Source organism: Lygodium microphyllum, chromosome 21 (assembly GCF_053477565.2).
Source record: "Lygodium microphyllum isolate KBCC chromosome 21, Lygodium_microphyllum_v1.1.10, whole genome shotgun sequence".
NCBI lineage: Eukaryota > Viridiplantae > Streptophyta > Polypodiopsida > Schizaeales > Lygodiaceae > Lygodium > Lygodium microphyllum.
In genome coordinates this window covers 23,922,907-23,935,168 of record NC_141155.1, presented here as the reverse complement: position 1 = coordinate 23,935,168, position 12,262 = coordinate 23,922,907, and the positions used below count along the sequence as shown (strand labels likewise).

General features: G+C 42.7%; 1 protein-coding gene across 1 annotated transcript in view; it reads right to left on the bottom strand.

The window, feature by feature from the left end:
• DEX1 (defective in exine formation protein (DEX1)) overlaps window positions 1-8,583 on the bottom strand; it is a 122,852-nt gene extending 114,269 nt beyond the window's left edge. Inside the window, exons 1-2 of the mRNA XM_087661223.1 lie at window positions 8,349-8,583; window positions 7,639-7,749 (exon numbers count right to left, since the gene is read on the bottom strand). Coding sequence (XP_087517349.1) covers window positions 7,639-7,749; window positions 8,349-8,488 — 251 coding nt within the window. The 5' untranslated portion in view covers window positions 8,489-8,583. The remainder of the gene's footprint in view (window positions 1-7,638; window positions 7,750-8,348) is intronic.
• Window positions 8,584-12,262: the final 3,679 nt, after the last annotated feature.

The window sequence follows — 12,262 nt, the reverse complement described above, 5'->3', positions numbered from 1 at the left end:
CTTCACACACCTTAGGGGTTGGATCTTCCATCTCCGCTCCTAGCACCTTTTCCTTCTCCACCCCATTCTCTACCTCTTTGCACCATGGTACTTCGTTAGGGGGAATGCCACCCTTTAACACAGTGCCTCTCACCTTTCAGCAAATGAGCACACCCATAACTCCCGGGTCGACTGTGATGGGCATCCCCCTCACTATCCCCAGCTTCACATCTCCCATGACCACTCATATGCAGGGGTTTCCATCCTCAGCTTATGGTGCGTCTTCACACTCTCCTTGGGTTACACCTATGCAGGGATTCCCATCTTCTACTCCCGGTGTTCCCATCCCACCTCCTTGGGTTTCTCATGTGGCTACCATGCCCATGCCTCGTCAGCCCATCCCTACCTATGGATCCACCTTGCACACTACTCGCATGCCTGGTGGGCACTCTGGGGCCCATTCCCAAGTATACTCCACTCCCCCATCCTACCTCCACTACACTTTTTCACACTATCCATCTCCGAGCACTACCACTCCTGTTGCAACAGCCAAGAATGCCTTCACGGATAAGACACATTTTAACGGATCAAATTTCACTACTTGGTCGAATTTCATGCAACAGGTGCTTGAGTCTCAGCGTCTTTGGGACCTCGTCATTGGTCTAAAGCCTATGCTAGACCCTCGACTAGCTCACCCTGACTACATCCGTCAATGGAGAGTCCGCAATGCTACAGCCAATGTTGATCTGATGCAGGGATTGCTTCCTGAGTTTCACTCTCAATTGCAGCACTTCCCGCTCGCGTCAGAGCATTGGAGTCACCTTCTCGACCGCTATGCGGCTCGTGATCGTACTCGGCGCATCAATCTCGACTTTGCGCTTCAAGAGTTCTCTCTTAAGGAAGGGGATGATCTGAAAGTCAAGTTGGCTAACTATAGGCGGTTACTTGCCGAGTTTGCCACTACTGGCTCTCCAAAGTCAAATGACGATCAAGTTACATTCTTCTTGAATAAGTTGCCCGCAAAATACTTCAATTTCATCCAACACATCATCTCCCAACCTCGATTGCCAACCTTTTACGAGTTTGAGTGCCAGTTCTTATGTTACGCAAGGCTGCATGATCAAGTCCACAAGAAATCCTCATCATAGCCTTATTCAAAGCAAAGGGGGTTGGTTGCCTCTTCTTTGGGAGGGAAACCACTAGTGGCAAGAACTCGCTAGATGCGAAGGCAAGCCAATCAAAGGGTGACTCCTCTTCCTCAGATGGAACCAAAGAATCAAGACCTCTCTGGTAACAACTCCCTAAGAAAAACCGGTTTTGCACACACTACCAAAGAGCAGGCCATGTGGACGAGGAGTATCGCTCCAAGGCCCAAGGTCTTCCACCCAAAAAGCCTCAGCAGACCTTTTGCGACTCCACAGTCCAGTGGGGCTACGCCTTCCGCTCCTGCTTCATCTGCTCCTTCAGCACCCACTATTGCTGCTGGACATGTGGCTTGAGTACAATCTCAGCAACCCATCTCTTTTACTACCCCTGAGGGACTGGTTGATTGGTCTGTAGGTTCCGATCCCGTTGCACTTCATGCATCTATCTCACCTTCCTCCCCACCTCGTCAGGTGTTCCCTTGGCAGAGTCCTGCTGCTGGACGTACGCGATGGTGGCCACCTTCTTAGACTAGCATATCTCTAGGTCCTTTCGAATACCCTAAGTCAGTCTAGCATTCATTTTTCGCACTCTTAGAGTCGGGCCTATAGGATTTTTGTCTCTATATTTTAAGTCTTCCGCTGCATTTACTCACACGCACATACACATTTGCATCTTTGCACTTGTTCCTTTAGTTAGCTTTTCATTTTTGTTTTGTTTTGTTTTTGGAGCATCTCACTATTGACCTCTGTGATTGCAAACTTTGATCTCCTTTGCAGGTTTTGTTTTCAGTGTAGGGCTAACATGCAGGTTTGCCCAGTCCTACCTGGGCTGGAGACTTGGGATGCGCGTCATTCCTTCATGGTTTCATCATCCTTGGAGTTTTGCTCTTCTACCAGCATGGAGGCTTCCCCTCCCGAGGCGGATCGTGCAGCATCTCTCTTGATGCTATCATGGCGGTGACTTCTACCTAGCTCTTCCACCTGGGATGCTTCCTCCTCCTCTTCATTCCTTATGGTTCTTGGCACCACACGAAGACCGACATCAGGCTCCTCTTCCTTCTTCGACATCTACATCCAGGTTGAGAGGGGGTTCCTACCCTTCTTGGTATTCTGCAAGCTTCAACAATTTGTCTTCAACATCGGCTTCTCCCCCCTGTTGTACCTTACCCTTTGCATTGCATGATTTCATCATCTTTGTACTAGGGCGCTTGGACAAGTGAACAATTTTCCCATGAGGGACACTGTCCAAGTGGCACCTGCTGCATGAGCATTCTTCAGCATGTAGCATACTTTGCATCTCATTGTGCAGAGCACCACTTGCGCGGATCCTAAGCTGTTTCCATCGACGGCTGTTGTTACCACACCACCATCCTTCTTCATCACATGGATACCTCATCACCTATTTTTCCTCGACATCGACACCCTAGAGTGGATGGGTTAGCTTGTACTGTTTTGTGATGTGTTGGGTGTTCCCTCCCTACTCTCGTCTTCTGGGTCACCATTACTCAATCGGCCGCATCTCATAAAATTTACCACACTTATTCCAAAAAAAAAAACAACACACAAAGTTCAATGTGGTTCCATCCGCCTTTGTAGAACTTGGTAGGCCACTAGATAGCCGACATGCACCCTTTGTCCGATGCCTTGTTTTCTCTGGGGTGACTACTTGGATTCCCTTGGTGAGATCACCATCGCCTCTGTAGTCTTGGTAGGCCACTGGGCAACCGACGTGCATCCTTTGTCCGATACCTTGGCTGCTTTGGGGTGGGATGCCTTGGGGTACATAAACATCACCATGGCTAGCCTAACCTTTCGGCTCAGTTTTGGGCCTGAGAGGGGGTGTTGAGCTAAAATATACATTACTTGCTGATTAGCCTCTTAAACAGCCCCAAAACACATTAAAAATGCTCTTTTAGAGTCAAACCCTAAAACGGGGAGCGGTTCGAGAGAGTTCAATGGAAACCCTAAAACGGGGAGCGTTTCGAGAAAGTTTAGTGGAAACCCTAATTTTTGGGGCGCCCTTCCACATCTATAAATAGACAAACTGCTCCCATTCAGCCATTGTCCTTATTTGCAGGTTGCACCAACCCACACACCCTCTACTGCTGTTGGCGCCCACTTTCCAGCCTGCAGCCCGCCTCCATTTGCTATCCAACCATCATCGATTGCAACCACATCATCTTCAATCTATCCATTGCTGTAGGCGACAGCTCTCAGCTGCTAGCGACTGCTCCAAACTGTCCCAGACTGCTGTTCAGCCTGCTGGCCATCATCTCCAGGGTCAGTCAGCCTGCGTTTTCAGCATTGCAAGCACTGACACTCTCAAACACTGTTTAAGCTTGCTGTTTACAGCAGACTGTGCACAGTTTCCAGCCCCCGATCGGTGGTACACTGCTGCGTTTTGGTGAACAGCCTGCTCCCATTCACTATTCAGCACTCCTACACTCCGACTGGTGGTCACAGACTTGGGATCCGTCTTCGGTGGACGTCACACTCCAACATTGCTCTGCCCTTGAGCACATTGTACACTCTTACATTCATCATATTCTTCTGAGTTTGCTCCTCTTGAAGTAAGAGGCTAGTCAACTCCACAAATGTGAGGGGCTCAACTGCCCCCCTCAATGACAAATTAAATGAAGTGAGAAAACCAAGGTACGACTTTGAAATAGAGTTCAATGTGATGTTCACCATCTTCAATGATGTCATTAATCTTGAGCAGCTACTAGTGCAAATCCTAAATGTATGTGACGTGATCTATCATAGAATCACCTTCATTCATGTGAGCATTGGCTAACTCTTTACACAAAAAGAGATGCGGGCCTCATTCTACACTGCAAACATTTGCTGCATGTGACATTTTGCAAGAATGAATGTGAGACATGATGGCTCTTCCAACTAACAGAGTTATCAAAGAAAAAGCTTGTGCATCTCTAGAATTTCATTTCTTCTAGTCAAGTGTAACAACAATGGGGGCAGCATTTGTTGCAGGTCAAACTTCATATCCTGCAACACAATTCCATAAATTATTGGCCACAAGGAGGTTCTGAATCATGAAACTCCAAAGGGAGTAATTCATGCCATACAATTTGTCCTCATTAGTGAGGCTGCCAAAAACATCATTGTTATTCCTTGGCATAGCTGAACAAAAACTTAATGAAAGCTTCAACCAAAATTCCAACACAGAAGAGGCACAAATGACCAAAATCCTCTTCGGGATCCCAATGCAAACAAGAGTACTTGCTATACCAAAACTGTCAAGAGCTGAAATCACTATTGTGTAGTCAAACAAAGGCTGTGAATGTCTCAATTTCTGTGCCCAAACTGATCAGAACAGTAATTCAATGCTGTACCACCACCTCTGGTGTGCCTTTGAATGCATGAGAGCGAACAGCCCCAATTTTCTCAGTAAAATTTGAGAATTTGCAGAAATTCAGAATTACTTACAGCCAATGACCAATGTCTTTCAAAGAATTTCAAGAAACTTCAGAAATTGGGCAAGTCAATCAAAAAACCCCTAATTTCTTGGCACACCAACTGTGAGAAATTGAAAATTTCTTTGAAAATTCACGATGAGACAAGCAAAATGGACAAGAAAATGCACAAAATTCCAAAAAGCCCCAAATTCTAAAATTAAGGTTTCTACACTTTTCGGGTTTTTGAGTATTTGTGCACAGCTAAAATGGCAAAGACATTTGTTGGGTTGGTGGGGGGAGGGGATTGTGTGAGTGGGTGGGTAGGTGGGTCACAATGTGTGTGTTTTTCCCAACCATTGATCTTTGAGATTGATGTTCTTGTTTCTACTTATCTCCCTCTCATGCAAGGCTAGATACATTTACTATCCTCGTTACAATCCTATTACTACTCATGATTGAGAGATACATTGTTTTACCATATCTCACGGAGCTTTAGTCAAGTGCTTTGATGCTTCCTACTGCCATTTAGAGAGGATGTTGCATTGCACCAGCCTTTCGAGGAGTTTGTGCTTCCACCACCACGCAACTAGCTAGCAATCATGCACTTGGAAGGCAAAGAGATTGTATAGCATCACTAAGCATCGCTTCAAAAGGCAATAAAGATGCACACAATCCCTTCTTGCTGACATTGGTGGCAATGGTGGGTCTATCCATCATGATTCATCTATGATCGAGATCTCACAACAGTGTCTATCTTAGTTCACTTAAGGACCAGCAACGGCCCAAGCGAAGAAGTCTTCTATCCAGTGACGTTGCACTCAGCTCACATTGATCCTACAAGGGAGGGACATGTAGGGAGTCAAAGAAGGCATGCTTATGCTCTCTTGTTTTGGCATGGTGTGTTCCACCACTAAAATTAAGGCAAGCACTAATAAAGACTTATTAGGCATTAATGCTATTTTTATTCTCCTTAAAACAATCCCAAAAAGCAATTAGATGCTGATTTTAAAAAACAAAAGAATTTACTTTTTTTGTTTTGTGAGCCTGGTATGCACAACAAGTTGCACAAGCGCTATCACAAGGCTAAACCCTTACACCCCTGGTTTCGCCAAGAAAGTCCACTTATTTCCACTTCCTTTAAATGAAAGCTCGAGAAAGACCAACCTTACGTTGACGGGGATAGGCACCAAGCAGCCCGAGTAGTCCAATACTTGGGAGAAGCTAACCCTCACCCTCACCCAGTAAAAACCCTTATCTTGACAAGTTCTTGCAAAAGGAGTGCCGTGCTTCCCATTGGCTTGTAAGAAGTGCCATGCCTCCCTTGGGCATCAGCTTGTACAAAAGGCCTCGTATAGTAGAACAAATGCCCAAAAATCCTTTATGAATAGAGCATGTGTGGGCATCCTCTTTCAGCCCTGATCAATCATCATCGAAACTTCAGCCTACAGCCACCAAACATCTCCATTGCTGCCAATAACCCATTTGAAGCTGCTATGACCCTCTGTTTCAGCTGTCATTGTCATCAGCTGGCTGCCATGCTGCCTAGAGGCATCAGCATCAGCATCAGCATCAGCCGGAGATCATCACCTTGCTGCCACCAAACCCATCGCCATCGTGAGGAATCTGTTAAGAGTGCCACTCCTCATCATCACGACCTGCTATATGTGCATTTTGACCAGCTCAGGCTGTCTTTTCTGCCTGCTACTCCAGAATACCAACTAATGTCATCAAGCCGCCATCATCTGCCATGTTTGGAGTGTTTGGCACTATTGTTTTTCAGTCAAAGACATGAGGCTTAAACAAATATGTGCAATCATCACCCTTCATATCAAGCTAAAAAAGGGATTTTCCACTTATAGCTTCATTCTTTTGTATGTCTTTCCTTAACCTTATCTAGACTTCCATACCATTTAAGAGTAGCCTTTAGACTACGCTTATGTCCTTAAAAGCTAATCCCAAGTGGGTACAAGAAACCAGCTAAACTACTTTGTGAGCTCAAGGCAACATCTAGCCTAGCCCAAGTACACAACAAACACAGTTATGTCTGGCTATTTCTAATTCACCTATTCCTCTGAGACCTTTGCCACTTCTTACCTATGTAGACACGTCAACATGCCTAAGTACCAAGTAGCACACACGACATTTTGGGGTGCCACTTGAGTGGCTCAATTTTCATCGTGTCTCGTACAAGTATTACCTATATAAAGGCAACCTTAAAACTTTTGGCCCTCACCCATTTGGCCAATTTCTTCCAAACAATGCTCTCTATTGACCTATTCATGCACCACACTTGAGGGTGTACATTCACCCCAATCTTCATTATCTTTTTTCTTTTTGGATGATTGCCTGCATGCCTTACACCTTGGGATCCAATCAACTATGTAATTGTCTATTACATTTTAAAACGAACACATTCTAGGCTAGTAAAGAATGACCAGGCAGTGTTGAAGAAACAATGAAAGGAAAGGTTTACACCAACTAGACTCTCCGAGGTTCATTAGTGTCACATCAAAGTCTATTAGTAAAAAGGCTGCCGATCAGTGAAGTGATGAAAACCGGGTAAGGCCAAACAAGCAAGTGACGAAAAACTTGCAAATAAGAGTGCCTTAAAAATCTTACAAACAATCCTAAATTTCCAACGCTGCACTCATTCTACACACCCAACCTATACTTTGATCCTAGTTCCTTTCTTGTCTAGTAATACAAAAAGAGATTCTTATGGTTATTCCATACTAGAGAAATCATGAGCTAAACCCAAAAAGAATGCTTTTAACACCTTTTACTGATAAAAATTTGGGTCGGTCACATATGCCTCCCTCTAATGTTCCAATCCTTTGTTCTCACAATACCATTGTTAGGAAGAAGTTCATATTGTGTGGGCAAAGCTTTAGCATGCTTAACATGGTCATCAACAGCAAATGTGTATAGTGTGCCATCTGTATAACTTGTAAATTAGATTCCTCCCATCCCCAAACTAGAAAAAGAGAAAGCAAGTCATTGGACTCACTTTAATTGTGTACCTTTACTATATAACATTGTTATCAATCAACCAATGATATCCTCTACAACAAAAAGCAAACAAGGTGGAAATTAGAGATCACCTATTGATGTCTGCAATCAGAGGAGTGGCATAAATGCTGGAACTAACTTCAGTTTGCCATCGCAACTCAACATGTCGAGGGCATTGAGTATTTGTTAATGCCAACTCATCCCTAAAAAGAAACACATACATTAGCATGCGCCATACAAGCAATCATGCAAAATTCTCCAGCAATGAGTCTCTTTTTATTGGGTACTGGGTAATTGTATTAATTACTGTGAACATAAAATATCCGAGTCACAAGAGAACTATATGTATGGCAAAGAGACTGGAGAGACCACAGCGTGCCAAGGAGCCAAATCATCCCTGGAAATCTCTCTCACACACCCCCCCCCTCTCTCTCTCTCTCTCTCTCTCTCTCTCTCTCTCTCTCTCTCTCTCTCTCTCTCTCTCTCTCTCTCTCTCTCTGTGTGTGCGCGCAGATGCATGGATGCTGCATGCATGTCCCATATGTCTCTGTGAGGAAAGAAATGTTGTCCATTGTAATTCCATGATCCCGTGATGACACTCGTCCTTCGATTGCGTTACTTACTCATTTCAGTGAATCTTGTGAAGTTCCGAACTTCATATCAAGAGTTAAGATTTGACATTCAAAGAACAATAGGCATACACCACAGCTTTAAAAACAAGCACAGACGAGTATATCGAAGCCGTCATTTCCATTGAGGAGAAACCAATGTTCTGTGTCATAGATCGGTGAAGATGACTTACAGGACAGGGTAAGGGAGCTGATCGTCAGTGGCTTCTCGTTGCCGGAATTTGTTGCTCTTGTCGTCCGCGTCTGTGAGGACCTTGCAATGCGCCAGGGTTGACAGAAGCAGGAAGGCGAGAAGGATCCGCCATGGCCGCATCACTGCAGTACTCGATTAGCTCGGGTTCAGTTCAGGAGGAGCATGTCACCGATGCCAGGAAAAACCCACACAAAACAAGCAAACAAAGGTTATGAAAATTCAATGGCCTGCCACAAGTTTACAATTATATTATAATTATAATTACGATTATTATGATATGATATGATGGCTAGAACTATAATAACAATACTAACAAGTTGTCGTCCTAATTAACTAGAACCCATACACTAACCTTTTTTTTTAAATAATGCGGTCATGTTATATTGTAGTCGAAATAAGGTGAGTACAGCATCTTAAATAAGGTCATGTTATATTATATTATACACTAACCTTCAAGGCTCTGTTTCCAGCATCCCACAGCACCCCACAGAGACGTGAGGATTACACCTCTAATTACAATGTGAATTTTTTCACGTAGGCCTATTGTAGATATCCATTTTTGGGATTTGTTCGACATGGCTCGGGAGCTTTGCATTCCCACAACAAAGTGGCAAATCGAATACAAGGTCATGGGTACTTAAGGTTCTCCTTAGTTTAGGAAGGAGGATTCTACTAAGGTTGTCTTTGTAAAGCTTGCCATCTCTTTTCAACACAACAAATATGTGATCTATTCCCTTTACTTTTGTCACCACATATATCTTGTTGCATTTAAAGAAATGTTGTAGGCCTAATTGCCATTTGTTTAGAATAGCCTGCCAATGACTAGATTAGAGGATAGAATATACATTTCTTAAGGAAGCTGAAAGAGATGTTCCAATAACTAGATTAGAGGATAGAATATACATTTCTTAAGGAAGGTGAAAGAGATGTTCCAATCTGTCTCATTAACCTTTCTGCTAATTAGCATTAGCATTTGTACACTATTTAGGGTATGATTTGCTATCATATTTTGGTTATAATGTGTGTGAGCCACTTTGGATTGTCGTGGCACTTTTTTTTTCTCGTTGGAAGGTTTCTTCCCCTTGGCTTTGTATATATTAATATGATAAGGAGCCATAAGCAAGACACACAAACACACACAAAGCACACAAGAAGTTTTGTAGGTACTAAGATACCATTATTCTATTATCTCCACTTATGTACAAATGTATAGTGTATATATATGCAAGGGGTGTCCACCTTATCTTAGGACATTGGCCTTTACCCCAACAATCTTAGACTTAAAGGTCGATACTCTTTAAGGGAGGATATCTAATCAAGAGACTATCTGATGCCCATCAACACTATGCAATGTGCAAAGCACTCGGAGGGTAAACTCTTTATAAGATCTACATGATTAGCATATATGTGAATATTGACAAGCTAAATCTGCTTCTCCTCAAGCATTTTCCTAATAATGTGATACTTCACATCAATATTCTTTGTCTTTGCATGAAAAATAAGAGTCCATGCCAATTGGATGGCACTCTAACGATCACTATCTAAAATGGGGATCTCTCTTGCAATGCCTAGATCTCTCATTAAACGAGTAAGCCATATAGCTTCCTTTCATGCCTTAGTGGAAGCAATATATTCAACCTCTCTAGTGTAGTAGGCAAGATTGTACATGGCAATAATCAAGAGATCCATGAATTTTTTCTTCTTGTTGTGAATGTGAAAATTGATCTTATTGTAAACTTTTTGGACTCGATATTCCATGCAAAATCTACATCTACATGATTTGGGATAGAGGTATCCTTTTCGGAGCAAATTTATATTGCTTGGTAGTATTCAAGTATTTCATGATTCTTTTCATTGCTTCTCAATGCTTCTTACTAGGATTTTCCATACACCTACTTTATCAACCATGTCTACTACTACATATGCAATGTTTAGACGTGTAGCTACCATAACATACATCAAGCTACCAACCATGGATGAATAAGGCATCTCTTCCATTTTAGCCCTTTGCTTGTTTGACTAAAGGTTGTCTTCTTGGTTGAATTTCATGAAGGGAGATAGACAATTCTCTTACATCTGTCCCTCACAATCCTCATGCCAAGAATATAACCTACATCTCCTAAAAGGTTTCATGCAATCTTTTCTTCAAGGCATTCACATACAATATGTATTTTCCAATATATCAACATCAAGATCATAAGATGGCATTCATTGTCTTCTCCATATAAGAACAATAATCTATCTCACTCAATGTATATCCTTAAGATCTTAAAAAAGTATCAAGCTCATGGTACTCTTCCCATGGGAGCCTGCCTCAACCCAGAGACTTTTGTTAAAGCTTACATGTCAATCATTCTTTGCCTTGCATAAAAAACCCTTCTAATTGTTACATGTGGATGTCTTTACGGAAGTTCCCATGTAAGAAAGTTATCTCAACATCCATGTAAACAAGCTTCATGCTTTTCTTAGCATTTTGTGCGCTCTCTCTCTCTCTCTCTCTCTCTCTCTCTCTCTCTCTCTCTCTCTCTCTCTCTCTCTCTCTCTCTCTCTCTCTCTCTCTCACACACACACACACACACACACACACACACACACACACACACACACACCCCTAAGTCTAGGATCTTTATTGTGTGTGTGTGTGTGTGTGTGTGTGTGTGTGTGTGTGTGTGTGTGTGTGTGTGTGTGTGTGTGTGTGTGTGTGTGTGTGTGTGTGTGTGTGTGTGTGTGTGTGTGTGTTGTAGTAGCAGTAGTAGTAGTAGTAGTAGTGCCCAACCAACAAAGAAGCAACAAACATATGTGTGTGTGTGTGTGTGTGTGTGTGTGTGTGTGTGTGTGTGTGTGTGTGTGTGTTGTAGTAGCAGCAGCAGTAGTAGTAGTAGTAGTAGTAGTAGTGCCCAACCAACAAAGAAGCAACAAACATATAGAGGGTGGTTGTGGAGCAATAGGCCAACATGTAAAGGAGTTGCAAGGAAGGGCCCAGTAGGCACAATGAATCACTGTAGGAATGTCAAGTAGCGGCAACCAAGCACAATAGGCATGCAGCACAGCAATAGCCATGAGGCAATGAGGTAGTGGGTGATGACCAACCAATACGACAATGGCAACTACATAAATTTTGGCGCCAGCATAGTGTAGAGGTGAGTTAGCTCTGTGGAGCCACACACACACACACACACACAGGACTAGAGGAAGGGAGATTGATGATAATGCATTCAAATTGGGCATTCCTCCTCATTAACAAATTCATAATTCATTTATTAGTTTACTCAAACCCTTCAAAAGAATGCCACCTATGACTCCAGCTATAGATAATCATCCATTGTTAGAGGAAGACACTCAGATTCTAGAATCCAAATTTATCCTTGACCATAATCAAAATACTATCAACAAGTGTACTCAATATGATAAAAACTTAATTAAATATAAAAACCATTTTATTGAAGGATTAATCAATATGGATTCGAAAGTCATCACTAACTTCAACTTATGTCTATCTAATTCTACATTTCGCTCAATGTCAAATTAAGTCCAAATAGGCATTAAGAGGGAAGTAATAGCGGGATGTAAGGTTAAAGTTATAGAGTGCAAGAGGATCGAGACAAAGAGAAGTATAAGAGAATTTAGTGGGTACAATGAACGATGCCCTTATTGTTAGTTATTTTCACTCATATATGATTGTACAGACTGTGCACTTATATAAGGGGTGCTTACCTAGCTATTAGCACTGCCCTTTTTCCCAACAACCTCCCACTTAAAGGTCAATGCACCTTGATGGGAGTATAAGAAGAAAGTGAAGATATTATCCAATGCCCATCAATACCTTGCAAAGTGCAATGTGCTCAAAAGGTAGACTCTTAATGAGAAGATATGTAGGGTTATCATCTATAAGGA